At 41.0% G+C, this 16,986-nt stretch overlaps 1 protein-coding gene across 4 annotated transcripts in view; it reads right to left on the reverse strand.

The window, feature by feature from the left end:
* The window catches only part of CASK (calcium/calmodulin dependent serine protein kinase), a 186,653-nt gene extending 169,986 nt beyond the window's left edge, over positions 1–16,667 (reverse strand). For all 4 annotated transcript variants that reach the window (XM_050979225.1, XM_030234796.2, XM_050979217.1 and 1 more), the window contains exon 1: positions 16,503–16,667. In XM_050979225.1, the coding sequence (XP_050835182.1) occupies positions 16,503–16,561 (59 nt within the window). In that variant the 5' untranslated portion in view covers positions 16,562–16,667. The remainder of the gene's footprint in view (positions 1–16,502) is intronic.
* Between the last annotated feature and the right edge of the window lie 319 nt (positions 16,668–16,986).

Raw genomic sequence — 16,986 nt, forward strand, 5'->3', positions numbered from 1 at the left:
GGAATTAAAACAAATTTTCACATAAAAATATAACATCCAGCTACCTCTATAACAATAACACTAATAACAATAATAACAACAACAGTTGAAGGCAAAAGAAAAGAGGCTTGCAGATGCTACAGTAAATGCATTTACCTGCCTCAAATTTGGGTGCAGACAAGGCTGCAATGAGAAACTGGTAAAAGACAACTGCAATACACACTGTGACTGGTGGTGAAAGACTGCTATAGACATGGCAGGAGATAATAAATCTGCCACAGCCTTCGGTGCAGATGCAGCTTCAGTACAGCAGCAACAAGTAGAAAAAAGTTTCAAGGCTGTTCCAAATGAACCTTCCCAGCTGGAGTAAGGCTGAATACTGAAAGGAAGGATTTACAGCCAAGCAGTTTGTATAAAACTCAGTTTTTCCCTCCCAATATACTGAAAATTATTCTATGCGTGTGCTTTAAAAACAAGCAAATGAACAAACCCGGTTTTGCCCCCACAGACACTTATCAGCTTATTATAAAACTCTCTTGGGTAAGCTTAGGCCATATTTCAGAACTGAATGTACTAATTAAAATAAGGACTTGAAGCAGCTCAGCAAGGTTTTCTTTCAGTTTGTTCAAGCATTCATTTCAATTCTATGCTACCTTGCAAAAAACCAAGTCTGATTTACTCCTAACCTAAAGACCCAGTGACAGAACCAGGAGGAATGATGGTCACAGTTATCTGCTTTTTCTCTCCACATTCAAGTGAGAAGCAGCTGAGTAGGTCAAGAGCTGCCACCTTAACTACCCCTACTAATGGAGATCCCATTCCTGACTCTCAATGCAAACACATACTACAGACTGAATAATCAAAGCCCCCTTCCCCATTTTTAAGTTCAAGTTCAACTGAAAAGACTAAAGCAATAGTGCACACATCTTGAGATTCAGATCTTGCTTCTTCCCTTCCCTCTGGGTGCAGAAAACAATCCATGAAAAGAGTGCTATAAGGTATCTAGAAATCAATTTAGATAGTTCACAGATGTCACAGTTCAATTGTATGTCCAGGGTAGCAGCACTTGGGTCGAACCTCACTTACAAAATTGATTATTTCCAACTGTTTGCTCATTTCATCTCTTAAGGAAAAAGGACTCCATTCATATGGCTAGAAAATTCCATCTTTACAGTCTTCACCTTTCTGCAGGTGTCTGCCTAAATAAAGCTTTAAAACAACTGCATTATTGTCAAGGGTTTAGTCCAAATGTGACTTCAAATACAAGCTGGAGGAATACTATGCCAAACTAAAAGCTCTTAAAAAAATATGTATATTCAAAACTGTTAATGACCCCCTGATCCTCCTCCACGTGTTGTTTTTTTTTTTTTTTTCCTTTGGATCATTCAAGAAAGGTGCTAGTCTGGTTCTCAACAAATAAATTTCTACATGAGACACTCAAGGAATAGATAATTGTGTTAACTATGTGATACCCCTCTGTGACAAACTAGATTCCAAGTACCACTAAGGCAGCATCACTGAAAGGTCACTTCTCCCACTAATGTTTTCCAGCACATTACAACCACATGTAATCAATCCACTGAGAAGCAGAAAATATTTGTCTGGGAGATTTAAATAAAAAAAAAAAAAAAACAAACAAAAAAAAAAAACCAAGGATAATCTGTGCTCTCTTTCCAAAGATACAGACATGTACTCTTCTTTCTGATAAACTGGTTTCCTGGTTTAACTGTTTTCATGGCTTCCATTGCTCCCCAATTCCTAGTCAGGTGAAGATAAAAATTTTTAGAGTGATAGCAGTGTAGTTGGAAACCTGGCCAAAGTCCCTGAAGAAAATGACCGAGTGGGAAACCTATGAAAGGGGTGGGGGGGAAAGACACTTGTTAATCCTGTTTTTTTCACCAGTCTAGTTTAGCCACCCAAAAGAGCAAGAACATGAACAAAAATGAGAAAAAGGGAGGGGGGGGACACATCTCAAGGAACATTGCTTGATAAGATTTTTTCAGGTTTTTTAAGAACTTCATTGTATACATTTTACTACATAAAAAGCTTTGAAAATGAACACTTGCACAGAAACTCCTTTCCGGACAAGACAAAGATAAACTTGAGCTGTGATATTGTGAATATTTTTACTACTTGCTGTTAACTTCCTCACAAGGAGATAATTCCCATTTTACAGAACTGCCTATAGAAAGCTGTAGGATTTTCACTCACTGCATAAACATTACCAACTGTTTACATAAACTATCATGGACTACAATTTAAATAAACTGTTTTATGAGAACTATCTGACTATAGTTAGAATCTCTACTACTAGACACATTTTCTCAAGAACTTAAATCAAGAAACCATTTTAACTGGTAAAAGAGCATATGCTAATCAATTTTAATTAGCAACTCACCTTCAACATAATACTGAGAAGCTGAACACTTTTTTCAGTCCACTCTGAATAGCACCAAACATTCATAAACACACTGAGAATTTTGGACACTGGATCATTCCAAACCATATTTATCTTGTTGATTACTAGCTCACTAACACTGAACAACAGCCCTTCCTAACCTACCTGATAAAAAGGAGGAGTACCATAAAACATGCTCTGCTGAGAAAGAGGACTAGGGAGGACTGTGAAAACATCTGGAACTACGTGGGGTACAAAACAACAACCACAAAAATAGAGGATGCTTTCACATCAGATCCAGCTGTCCTCTTTCTCACTCCTACTGCAGGCAGTAAGTGTGCCAGGATCAACAATGTGCTCCTGAGTCTGCCTATAACTCAGCTCCCGTCCATTAAAGCAGACAAAAAAATAGGGGTTTTGCAGGGTCTTAACTAGAAACAAGTGAAATTACTTAACCAGCACTCAGTCAAATGTGATTTTGGACTTAGCACACCTCTGAGCACTTGAACTGCTGGAAGGAATGCTGATTAAAGACTTTTGCACATCATTAAAGAACAGCATATTTTCTGAAGCTTTATAAACAATACATTTCCAAAGAGCATTTAAGCTGATAGGATAGAAGGTAATTTTAATGTCTGCTAGAAGTGAAGGAGAATGGGCAAAAAAAATGAAGCATTTCACCAGCCCATTTACAGGTGGATAAATTTAAAAAAACCACAAACTGACGTACAGTGTTGATATCAGCTCTGACATACTAACAGGGCAGGATCACACAACTCTTCCAATGAGTTTACTGGTGCAACATTTTCCACAAAACATGAACTCCTGCACAAGACATGCTTCAGACTTTGGAGATACCACTTTCTCCTTTCTCTTGGAGATTTGTATTTCTGGAAGTCCTTTAACTTGTGCAGTTGGTAGGTATGTTTTCCTGAGATTTCAGGAGTTATCCTGTAAGACAGCATCAGCCTAAAGAAAGCAGCAAGGAAAAAAAAAAAAAAAAAGCAGCATTTTTTAATGAAAAATCACAGAGATTAGAGAAAGTAGAAATGTGAAAAATACCAAAAGCACTTTCTCTGATTAGAGTATACAGGAAAGAGTGGAGCAGGTTCATACTTTTTAGGCATAAACCACTTGTTTTGTAAGTGCTGTTGCTGAAAAACCCTTATTTTCCCAGAAACTGACTGGGTAGAGAAGAATGGTTGCTAAGACATGTAGGCCAAGATCTTATTTCCCACTGGTGAGAAGAGATCAGATAAACTTCCTTCTTGCACACATGCTCACAGGAACACAATTCCACTGCAGAGAACCACCTCTCTTCCCTGAATTCTAGGCAGAAGCAGTGAAGCCACACAACTTTACTTTTTCCATGCTGCAGAGGAAAAGTCAACCTGTGAAAAGAAAAGCACTTTCCTCTACAGCTTTTACAGCTATTACAGGGGAAAAACCCAACCCAACCAACCAAAAAAAGTTACATTAAATACCTGAACTGTCATCAGAACTTTGAGACAGTAACAGAACAGGTTACCCTGTACCACTCCCTCTACAGAAAACAAACACAGGTCTCAACTCTACAGTCTCAGCTGGTTGGAGATTCAAAGATAAAACTGTAAAATGATGACACTTTTTCAAAGGCTCTCGTAACTCTGAGAATCCTTTTGTTAGCTCAGGTTTCAGACACTGAAACTGCAGTTTGATTTTGCAGCAAGCCAGTTTCCATGGGAGCAAAATTCTGACTGACAGCCATCCTACAGCCTGCTAGGAGCCCATTGAGTCTGAAGAAAACTAAAGATCTCAGTCTAAGCCAGAATATACCATGTGAAACTTCGTATACAAGTTGTTAGGAAAAGTTGTTATTGATAGGAAAAGAAATATAAGGAAAAGCAGGGGAAAAAAAATCCAGAATGAAGCTTTGGCAGAGCAACCGAGGAGTGTCACATTACAAAAGAAATGCTAAAAAAGAATGAAAACTGGCAAAGAAACATTTAAAAACCATTCAGGTATATTGACACTCAAAATGGAAGTAAAATGCTGGTACTGAAGAGACCAGCAAAACCCAAAACTGTTCTATATTCAATAACCAACCAACAAAATATACTGTCTTTATCCCAGTAAATACAGTAACAGGAGCCTTACAAAATTTACCAGAAAAAATGAGAGCAAAATAATGCAGGAAGTTGGTTTATTAACTAAAGCTGTATCTGAAGGTGAAACAAAGAAGAATACTAGATATTAAGAAAACAAGATATTTCCCCTTAGAAAAACACCCTAATGTATTCTCAGGGGAAAAAAACCACAGGGGACAGCTATTTTCCTCACTAATATAAGCTTTATAGAACAAATTCTTCTAACAGCAGTCATGAAATCCAGCCAAAATCTGTCTTTTTAAGAATACAGATGAAAATGCAGAACCAAATAGCAGCTCAAGATAAATTTCATCAAGAAACTAGAGATGGCAGCAAAGTCTCAAGCTAGCATCTGAGTGTAAGAGGAAAAGTTAAATGAAAAGGAAAGTTCTGAGTAATTCTTACAGCTTTGTCCAAATGGTAAACATTTCAAGTTGCTTTTTCTTTTTTTTTCTTTTCCAAACAGTGACAAAAAAAGGGGAAACCTATCAGTAAGAACTGCTACAAGGCACTGCAAGGCTCTATTTTTAAATGCAAAAACATCACAGATCATTTTTAGCACATATGAGAAAAAGAATTTGAAAGCAGCTTTCAGCAAAATATATGTTTAAATTCTAACATGCATCAATATTCTCACAAGTCACCGCTGATTTCTGAATGTTCCAGCCATATATCTGAAACCACATTTCTGGAAGGTATTATTCTTACACTCTTCCTTGTCTTTGCAACTTTTAACAAATACTGAAAAGCTGGATATAGCCTGGGTTTTGAGAAGAGAAAAGTTTTCTGGAACACTTTAAATTTTTAAAAACTACATTAGCAAGATGAGAAACTAAGTCCCATTATGAAATACAACTGACATTCAGGGAAAGAATCACAGAACTTTCACAGAGTGACTTCACCTTTCTGCTTAACTGTATCCCTGAGAATAATTTCAGATTAAACTGAGTTTGCTGTTTAACACAACACCTTAAGGATCCTGGGTATTGAAAAGCACCATCTCAAGAGACATTGTAGCTCACCAGCATGGAGAATACCCAAACCAGCAGTTCTGCTGTGGATTTTGTCTCACTGCTACCTGGGACATGTTCTCAGAACTTGTCCATGCCACTGCACCATCAGTGCTTGGAGCAATCCTCCCAAAATCAGGACACCCAAATTAAAATCCTTCCCTAGCACACAGTGCCTGTGAAAGCACTCATCAGGCTAGAGGATACAAGAATCCCAGCTGATGCTTTATGGAATCATTTAAAAATCACCAGACCCACTAAGAAGGGAAACAAAGCATCCATGATGATAATCTTCACAAAGCAAAAAACTGATTCCCAGTCCCTGTTCTGAGCAAATTTTAAGTATTTCAAGCACACAACACTAAACAACTCCACAGTCAGCAATCTATTTAGAAACACCTCTTATCAACACAGCAAACAGACAACTCAAACTTTTGAAAACTTCAAACTAAGAATCCAAGTAAGAAGATTCATCTGCAAGAGCTGAGGAAGTATCCCCAAAGTGTCTCTCAATGGCAGCTATGAAGTTTTGAATACTTTACAATTACAAGTGCCTGCAGCTGATAAAAAAAATTGACACACTTGAGATCTAAGATTAGGGAAAGAACTTTGGATATTTTAAGCACCCTGTTTACTTGATGCTTTTAAAGATAATTGAACCTTAAGGGCTGAACATCCGAGAAACTCGGCCAACAGATAACTGCTTTTTCCAGAAAGGAAAAAGTAAGAAAAATAATCTTAATCTAATAGCTCTAACTGAGCAATACAGTTCTGTCTGACCTTCAGTTTTGAAAGCCCCATTTGATCCTGTTACATCTGTAATTCTGAAGGTCTGAAATTAAGATACTTGCAGAAACACACTAAGAAAAAGGTTACTTCTAGTTTGGGGGGCTGTAGAAAGGAAAGCAGTGTTTTCTGTAAATGGAAGTTGGTACTTTTTAATCTAAACTTGATCCAGATGCACTAACACAGAACTTTTCCTCAAAAGACCGGAAACATAAACCCAAACAAAAAACCCCAAAAAACAAATTAACAGAAAGGCAGACATTTTAACTGCAACAAGTTCTTGATCAATACATTATACATTGAAGTTTAGAGCAAAACAAAATCTGAAAATAGGTTGCTCAGGAAAACTTTGGTTTTGAATTTCTTCAACATTCCTAAATATGCTATCGGAGCTTTTGCACACAGTCACACCAGAACCAGAACCAAAAAGTAACAGATTTGGTTTCTATAAAGATTAGAATTACCCACAAACATCAAAGCACTCTTGCTGTTCAGAGTACACTCAACTGTGAACATTTTAAGTTCTGGAGGACCCAACAAGACACATGCACATTTGAAGAACATCTAACCATATCAGAAGGTAGTATGCTTCAAAGAATTAATTCAAATATTCAACAAATAAAAACCCCAGACTCAGTTGCCTTCCTAATTTTAATTGGCTGTGTCACCAATTAAAACCTGAATGAAGTGAGGTCCTGATGTAAAGTTAGTGCTTGGTTTTAATTACAGGGAATAGGATTATGTGTATAGGAGGAAGGAAAAAACAAATTAAGATCATAAAAACAACTCTTTTTGTGTGTCTGTGTTAATAATTGCATGTTAATTTGGAACGTTTCCTTTCCCCTCAAAAAAAGTAATCTGTTTCCCTTTTTTCTTGCACTTTCCTTACCATTGCCTAGATTATTGCAGAAAAGGGTTTGGAAGCTAACTTCCTGATTATACAAAAAAAGCCAAACATACTTTTAAAAAAAGCCTAACAAAGCATTTTATGATATGGTCATAGTAATTCACTGTTGCCAAAGGTGAGAAGAGGGGAGAGGTGCCTGCACACTTCATCTCTCTCCATCCCTGAGCTTTCAACCTCGAGCAAGCCCTGACTGCACTGTAGGTCTGGTTAAGCCAGTGAAAACAGCAGGAAAACCACCCAGCAAGTGAGCATTTCTGTCGTGCACCTGGCTCACACAGACCAGGTGAATGTGGAGTTGGCACAGGGGAAGGGTGGATCACTCAGGGCACATAAAGAGAGCAAGATCTCTGAGAGCAACGCCTCCTTCTTCCAGCAGCAGCAAACTTAATTCAGCTCCTGTCACCAAGATGCCCTCACACCCTCCTCACACAGGGCACAAAGAGGAGAAAGGGTACCACTGCCATGTTCACACAACCTCCAGCACAGCTACAACTTGTCACAGCTCTCTTTCATGAACTCTGATATATTTGCTGAGGCTGCAGGATCACAAAGTGCAGCATTTCACCTCAATTTCCCCCCCTGGTTCCTGCTCTGCATGCAGCCAGACCAGTGCTGAGCAGACAGGTCTCTTCTCTAAACCCATCCAAACACAACCTATTTGCTGCTGCATTTAAGTTCAACCCTGACCTCCACAAAGCTCTTTTCTAGGAAAAATTACTAGTTTGGATCACTATTGATGTAGAAAAGATCATATCACTTATTATATAATTCCCTAAATTGTTTGTCATCTTCACAGGCTACCTCACTCCCACCTCCTCTATCATTTTCTCCTAACCAGAAGGAGGGGGGTGGAGGAGTGGTTTGAAGAAGGGAGATAAGATTACCTCACTTGCTTCTTCACTATCCCTTCCATTTACAGGTGTATTGATCCCTCTAATTGAGTGTAAATGAGTGCTTTCCCACGGTTCAGAGCTGTTCCCCTCTACTCAGTATCAGGAGCAACATCTGGAGCCAAAATAAAAAGGAGAAAGTGGACAGCTGACAACTCCATTTGGATTATCAGGATTTCCCTGGAGCAGTGTGGAAGCAAAGCAGTTACACACTCCTTTGGCTGCCTTCTCTGAGCTGGAACATCAAGGACATAGCCAAAGGTTTCATTCATAGACCCTATCCCCAAAATGAAAGTGGGAGAAAAAAGGAGGTAGAGGAACATGCCTAAGTTCTGAGATGGTCAGGACAAACTGAACTTTCTTTTAGGAGAAGTTATTTAGATATTTCCGGGTTTTTTTTTTTTTTTTTTGCTTTTGGTGGTGTTATGTCTACTTCACAGACCCACATAACAGGATACCTAGAAAAAGATTTCATGAAGTTCTGAATATCCTAAAGACTGTACCTGAGAAGCCTCAACCTCTCTACAGTTCTGACTTCCTTCCTTACTCCTAGTGATCTTTGGATCAAAAATTCAACTTGCAAAAGTCAACTGCCTTCCAAACTCTGGTAACTGAATTTATATCAAGTCACAAGTTACCCTAGAATTACTTGTTCCTAGGAAAGGCACACTTTGAAATTCTAAGGGTTTCTTAATCTCGGCTGCAGCAGAACTGACACTTTGATAAGACAAAACTAGTTTTGCAACTTGCCTTAAAGTACTTCCAAACAACTGAACAGAACACATTTTGAACCACTGTAAATGCCTGTACAACCCCAGCTTTTACTTCTAAAAAATTTGTTCAGAGGAAAGTTTTGTACAACTTTCTTAGTTCACAATTAGTTCATAAATTTCTAGAAAATTTACTCAATATTAAATGCTAGGAATAACTGCTTATGTTGACATAATCCAGAAAAGAAAATGGAGAAGTTAGTAAAAAATGAAATCAGAGTAGATGCACCCAGTGACCTCCCACTGGGTAGCCAAAGAAACAGGTAAAGGAGCCAAGTAAAATCTATTCAACCAAATGCTACTTAGAATCCCTGGTGGAAGGCAAATATTCAGAACTTCTTAAACAGACAATGAACTTTGAAAGTTTGCAAGAACTATGCATCAACAATTAATGTTTTCAGTAGTTAAAACATGTTTCCAGCACCTGACTTCTGCAAAAGTTAAGTCAATACAGAAATGTGCAAAATATTGATAACACAAGAATTCTGACAAATCCTAAGCCTGGAAGGAAAGCACAGCCCCACTGCAACAAAAGAACATATGGACTAACTTGCTGGCTACCCCTTCTTATCCTATTCTTAAAAAAAAAGTGATGTAAGTAAAAGGTCAAGGCACTTGTGAACCAAGGTACATTCAATTCTATCCTGTGAGAATACATTAGACAATAGTCTTCAGTCCTTTTAGTCTTAAATTTATCCTGTAAAAGGTTTTAGTAATATGTCTGGAAAGAAATACAAACTGAAAGATCTACAAACTGAAGTGAAAAAATAAACCCTGATTACAATGTAAAGGTCTTTTATGGTCAAGCTCCAAAAATTATTCGAACCTTATTTCACTGTTTTCACTTCCAAAAAAGATACACAAAGGTAACTGAAATGCCACAGTTTTGCTGTGCACTGCTGTTTCCAACAAGGGCAGCATTCCTTGCACCAAGAGACACCTCCCAAGGAACACTGCAACCCATTCTGAATGCAGCACAAAGTTTATGAAGACAAGGTACTAACTTGGCACACAAAGCACAGTTCAGTTTACAGCCATGCTGAACTCAAGGCACTCTCTTCCCATGCTTTAGATGCGTTACCAATGTATCCTCTTACACACTTCTCTGATGCAGGCAAAGAAAAATAAAAGTTTCTTGGGTTCTTTTGGTGGGAATAGCTGATACACTATCTCAAGAAGTAAGTGTAATTTTTTTAACAGGTAGGGATGATAGTTCTGGCCAGGCTGATAGTCATGCTGCATATTAAAAAAAAAGTACTCCCTTCATTCATGAGAGTTATTTTTATCAACTCCACAATTCAGCACGAAATACCTACTTATAACAACCACTCATTTCTGGAGTCATCCTTCTTTAGATGACACATTTAATATGACTACAAGTTCCTGAGAAGTGATCTTTGGAAACATCATACTGAGGTTAATAATGCTTGATTACCTTTCATAGTAGTGACATCTGTATAAAAGATTATTAAAAAGCACAGTGTATCAGAGAGAGGGCTAAGTAGGTGAGTGGCTGTTGACATAAAATGTGTCTCTCTTCTTTCCCTAATATTTCTTTATCCTAGAGCATTTTATTTTAAGTACTATGTTTGAATTGAAATTCAGGAGATTGAATCAAGAATCACTTAGGTCCTGAAGCCTGGCCCCCATTTTTCTGAAGCTTCATACTGTTTTAATAAAAAGATCAAACTCCTAACTTAGCAAATCTTCAAGTCAAGGTCACTTTTTTCATCCCACAACTTCTCACAGACATCTGATCCAGAATTTCAGTAGTGAATTGGTCTAAAATCTTCAAACTTTTAGGCTGAAATTACACAGGACTAGTCTGCTCAGATTTGCTTATTTTTGAGGCTTCCTTCTCTTGGGTGTTTAAACACAAACATATTTGCAAAGCCCCTGCACAATCTTTCTCAGCTTATATCTTCCCAGATCAAGTTCCTCCAAACTCCCCTCTTAAGCAGTCCTCAACTTTCCAATCACTACAGCTGTCTTGCTCACATCCTAAGAATCACAAAATCATTTATGTTGGAAAAACACCCCCAAGATACTGACTCCAACCTCTGACCAATTACCAGCCTGTCAACTCAACCATGGATGGCACTGAGTGCCACATCCAGTCATCTCAGGAACAGCTCCAGGGATGGTGACTCCTCCACCCCCCTGAGCAGCTCATTCCAATGCTTAGCAACCCCTTCCATAAAGGAATTCTTCCTCAAGAAGGAGCTACACAAGAGTGCTGCTGGTTATCAATATTAGAAAAAGCCATACAAATAGAGTAGTGGTTGAAATGTACTCTGCAACCAGGTTTGTTCATTCTATTCTGTATTCAGCTGCCTCTCTTAAGTAGGCAGAGCCTCTTAAGTATAAATGGGTCACTGCTACAGCTAAAATCCATAGCAGAATAACTTACCTAAGGATATACTCTGGCAATTATACACTATAAATAATCAACTACTATTTTCCTGAAGAAATGCACATTACGACCTTATGCTTAAATCAAATATTTGTAATAATCTGTTACTCTTACATACTGTAACAGTGACAACAGTCAAGAATGTTTTATTAGGAGAGAGTTTCAAACAGCACTAAAAAACTCAAAAGCTAAACTAGACAAATCCCGAATCCCTTTGCCATATCCCAAAGAAGTTCCCTTCCCCCCCTTTACAAACAGTGAGTACCTACTACAGTTGTTTCAGATTTCCATTTGATTTGTCATTAATTACACCCATCAGTTATTTGCATTGGTTTTACAGGAAATGCAAAATCTCAACAGTGTACTAGAGTAAAAGTATGTTTGAGAGTCTACAGCATTCTAATTCCTGTGAGTGAAAATGGAGGCAATATTGAAAAACAATACCACTGAAACCATCAAAATATCTCTACATAATTTTGTTACCACAGTAATTACAATTATTAAAAGTTTTCAGTATTTCTTGGGCAAGGAATCCACAAGCTGTGTCACCCTTTTCCTTGAACACTCCCAGACTGAGGCATAAATCCAAAGCACCTCCAACTCCAGGTAAGAGCTTAGGATGAAATTGTAACCACCACCCCTTGTCTGACTTCAGTGGGCTAGAAGCCTTCAATTTTTAATGGAAAAAAACCCACCAACCAACCCATGTCCCAGGATTTGCATCCTCAACTCACATCTGTGGTGTTCCAGCTGTGTTGGCAGTCTGGAAGGAGAAGGGAGCAATGACTGCTGGCTCTCGCCCTTTAACTACTCTTTACTAGATGGAAGAACCCAAGCAGAGAGATTCACCCCATCACAGAGCAAGAAGGGATGAAAACAAACTAAAATCCTCACCCGTGCAGTGCACAAGAAGATTAGCCTTAACCAAGTTTGCAGAGAATGTCCTGGAAGCTCTGACAGCATTAGCACCAAACATCGTGGTATCCTTGGGCACTGGAAATGCCAACAACTGCACTACCACACACACAGTGATGGCACATACAGCCCACAATCAGAAAAAATGTACAGTTTAAGTGGCTATAAATATCACAGAATGAATCAGGCTGGAAGGGACCACCACAGGTCACCTGGTCCCACCTCCCTGCTCAAGCAGGGTCATCCCGCAACACATGGCACAGGATTGTGTCCAGATGGTTCTGGAATAGATCCAGTGAGGGAAGACTTCAACTCTTCTCTGGACAATCAGTTCCAGTGCTTGGTCACTGCACAGGAAAGAAATTCTTCCTCATGCTCAGGTGGAACTTCCTGGCCATCAGTTCCTGTCCCATTGTTGGGCCCCACTGAGCAGAGCCTGGTCCATGCCCTGACCCTCCCTGCAGACACTGACAGACGGGGATCAGGGCTCTCTCTGCCCTCTCTTCTCCAGGCTGGACAGGCCCAGCTCCCTCAGCCTGTCCTCAGTGAGATGCTCCAGTCCCTCCACCACCTTTATCACCCTCCACTGGACCCACTCCAGTGTCTCTCCTGTCCTGAGGGGCCCAGAGCTGGACACAGCTCTCCAGGTGATGCTCACAGGGCTGAGCAGAGGGGCAGGATCCCCTCCCTCCAGCTGCCAGCCACGCTCTTCCTAATGCACCCCAGGATTAATGACTTCAATTGTGACCAAAGCCCTTTTAAACACAAATAAATGACTATCATCTTTATCCCATTGTATTTACAACTTAAACATTTGGAAAAATTTTAAGTAAGTCCTACTGTTAGAAAGGTCAGATGATCTTTATGGTTCTCCTCTAATGCTAACATAAACTGATATGGATCTTAAGAGGTACAAAAACATAAAACCAGATAATTTAAAATAAAGTCCTTGCAGAACAAGGCTCTATCATAAAAACCTCACCTCACTCTTCTAGATTCAACACCTACTGAAGACAGGCATTCTCTCTCTGGCATAAAGAAAACTCCTGCTATGTGTATGTGGAGCTTCTATGATAGAACAGTCTGCACCTTGGATGAGTAGCCAAGAAGTTTCAATTTTACACCTACTATGTTTTATAAACTACTCTAAGCACTTTGAATGAAAATTCTAATAAAAAATAAACAAGTACACTTAGCACTACTATCTGTGAGCTGTCAATCAAACACATGATCTGATCCACATAGGAACAACCTTAAAGATTTTAAGGCTGTGTACTTCCCAACCAATACACAGGGAGAATCTCTTCAAAGTCACCTGGAAACAAGTTAGAAAAAAAATGGCACACTTGTATTTTTCATCACTATCACTTATCCTGAGATATGTTAACACATTTTTGAAGGCTAATAAAGAAATCCCCAATTTATTTTTTTCTGAAGAATGTTTGTGTCAGCCAAATTGAAGAGATGGTAACCTCAAACACAAGAAGTCTGGTTAAGTAAAAATACATTACTAATGTTAGTGTCATAAATGCCACTTTAAAAAGTTCAATGAGAAATTTGAATTGTTATTCCAATTTCTATTTTCATATAGCTTTCAGCAATGGAAAGGTATACTGGAAATATATGCAAAATAAGATTTCCCCTAACATTTTTTCCTAATGAAAACATGAACTAGAATTTCTTGCTATCCCTCCTGGCCTTTCTTTCCACCCACACCCCTTAAAAATGAAAAATGCATGCTTGCAGAACTTAAACACACTAAATGTCACATAATAAACAGTTTATCATTGTCATTCCCATCAATTCATTCATATATACTATTACCCTGTAATTGTTCCTCACCAAAAGCTATTATTGTTGCATTTACTCAAAGTCAGTCTTATCAGTTTATTGTATTTAGAACTGTTTAAAGCTTATCCTAAAGATCAGAATATGCCTCAACAAATTGGACTGTCAACTGTCAGCCAAGAAAGTTTCTCCTGATTTCTCTGGTAAATTGTATGAGAACTTTGACTAAACACTCAGACATTTTACAGGCCTTTCGCACACCTTTTATGAAAATACCTTTTACTACCCTAAGTGACAGTGGTAACTACCTATTTAGGAAAGATTAATTACACATTTTAGTATTTCATGTGTCCAAAATGCAAATCGGAGCCAGATGTGCTAGCTGAAAGAACTAAATCACTGTATCAATCAATAACAAATCCCAGGGACATGCAGACATTTAGTGTATGTTTCACTGAAAGATGTTTGGTCAGATGCATATGTAGCAATTCAAAGCAGATTTACAGCAGCTTTCCTGAAGTTTCTTATGGACAGGCAAGGTACACCTAGAATTCGTAGGCTAAATAAAGATGCTGCATCTCTGCTCCCTTGGAATTTACCTCTGTAGCACTGCAAAGAAACAGATACACCACTCAAATTGCACATGAAAGTTGTATATTTATATTTTAAATGTTTGGGCATTTTTAGAGGATGGACTTGACATCTGTGCGGAAAAACCTGAGTAATCACAACCAGCTATCAGCCCTTCACACCACCACTGCTGCTATTTTCAGTGATACACCCTGTTTTTGCTACAGTGTTCTTGGCATCACCCTGCTGCTGTGATTCAATATTTATCTGTTAGATCTAGTTACATCACAACACTCTCTACACTACCTAAATCCCGTGTGGAACTTCTGCAGCTAACACCTAATCCACCGGTTTAGAGCTTCGAAATTCTCCAGCCACAGAACAAAGTCAGCGGAGATGTGCAAACATCTGGCCCCCTGTGAATCGATCATCCGCCCTCTGAAAGGGTGTGCGGTCATGCATAAGCACTGCACCTTCCTGCTAATGGCAATCGGGCAGGAATAAATCCGAGTGTGAACTGCAGTGGTTAGCATAAAACCACTCGTGAAAAGAGGGTGCCAAAATTGTATTCAAAACACCTTTAACAACAAGAGTTCTGCTCCTACAGAAGCTCCTCAACAGCATCAAGTTAAAGCAATCATATACCATTTATGATGGCAAACAAGGCCCTTGGAGCTTAATATTTTTAAAAGTTGCGTTAGGAGCAAGGCGGTAGCGTCTTGTGAAACGACACAACTGAGTGCTGAAACTTCTGCTGACAACAAAGCCACCTGCTATGTCCAAGACCAGCATTTCAGTATAATCTCGAGAAAAGATTAATTCTGGAATATTTTTAGCCCTGGCTTTGAAAGCAGACAGCACTCCATATACACTGAAAAGCATCAGGGTGGAGAGCGGGCAAGAGAATACATGCAGGAAACATTCTTTGTTTATAACCAAAACACGCTCAATTATTCTCATAAAATCCATTGTCATGAAGAAGAAAACTCCAGGCACACTGAACAGTGTCACTACTAAGGCTTGCAGAGCAATCTCAGCTTTGGAATCAGACACACAGAAAATTAGGCAGTCTCAGTATCACTGTATCTTTCCTGTCCTTTCTGCAACACGGACATAACTACAGAAAATACACGAAAGACGATGAAGAAATAAAGAACAGATTTCAAAACTGAGCAGTCACAGAAATATGGGGGCAGGGGAGAATAGAGTTCATGTTTAATTCTTTATCACCATCTGATTTGGGGGAGTCTCTGCATATTCTTGGTGACTCGAATTGTCATTTTCATCCAACAGCGGTAACCCGAAACAGCAGCTGGGGAACGCCAGCCGCTGCCTCAACTCCCAGGTTTCGTACAAGCCTCGAGCATCGGTTTAACAGCAGTTGCATAATAAGACTCAAAAGGCCAAGCACTCCTCCTGCCTTGTACATCTCCATTTCCACACGAGCCAGAGTGATGGATTTGGACGAGAACCGAGCATTACCCGAGTGCCACTACCAAGCCGGTTATTATGCAGCAAAGAAGAGGAAAACCCAACACCTGGCGCACAAATATTCAGACACCCAGCGAATAGGTGGATCTACGGAGAGCTATCTTCCCTCTCCCTTCCCCAAGAGGCAATCCTTGATGGGTGTGCCAGGAATGGGATATCGGGGGGGAGGAGAAGAAAAGGGGTGGGAAGTGGTTGCCGCTTGCTGCAGCCAGGCTGAGCGATGGCGAGGTGGTTAATCATGGTGGCTGAGGAAACATGGGGTCACTTCTCCCCCTTCCGCCTCCCGTGTGACGAGGACGGTGGGCACCGGCCACGGGGGGGACACGGACCCCGCACGGACACGCCGGCGGCGACTCAGGTGGGTCCCGGGCGGAGCATCCCCGTGCCCGGTGCGGGCGGGGGGCGCGGGGCAGCGCTCCCCCCGCCCAGCCCGCCCTGCCCGCTCCCCGCCGCACTCACTTGCCGATCACCTCGCAGAGCTCGTACACGTCCTCGAACAGCACGTCGTCGTCGGCCATGGTCCGGGCGGGGGGGCTCAGCCCGAGAGGCGGCGGCCCCGGGGACGCCCGGCTCCCCCGCCGCTCAGCGCCCACCGCCACCACGGTAAATCCCGGCCGCTCCCAGCGCCGCCCGCCCGCCCGGGGCTCCCGCGGCCGCGCCGGGACTCCCCGCTCCTGCCGCTCCTCCTCCGCCTCCTGCCGCGGCCGCCGCCGCTCCCCGCGCGTGTCGCACCCCCCGCGCCCCCGCCTCCCACCCCCCTCCCGCCCCCTCCCTCCCGCGCTCAGCCGCGGCTCCCGGCGGGCGGCTCCGGCTCAGCGGGGCGGCGCGGGAGCCATGGAGGGGATCGGGGCGGGCGGCAGCGCCGGGTCACTCCCTCGCCGGGCGGGAGCGGGGCGCGCGTTCCCGGGCGGGCGGGAGCGCCGGGAGGGAGGATAATAGTGGG

The sequence above is a fragment of the Serinus canaria genome, chromosome 1 (assembly GCF_022539315.1).
Source record: "Serinus canaria isolate serCan28SL12 chromosome 1, serCan2020, whole genome shotgun sequence".
Taxonomy (NCBI): Eukaryota; Metazoa; Chordata; class Aves; order Passeriformes; family Fringillidae; genus Serinus; species Serinus canaria.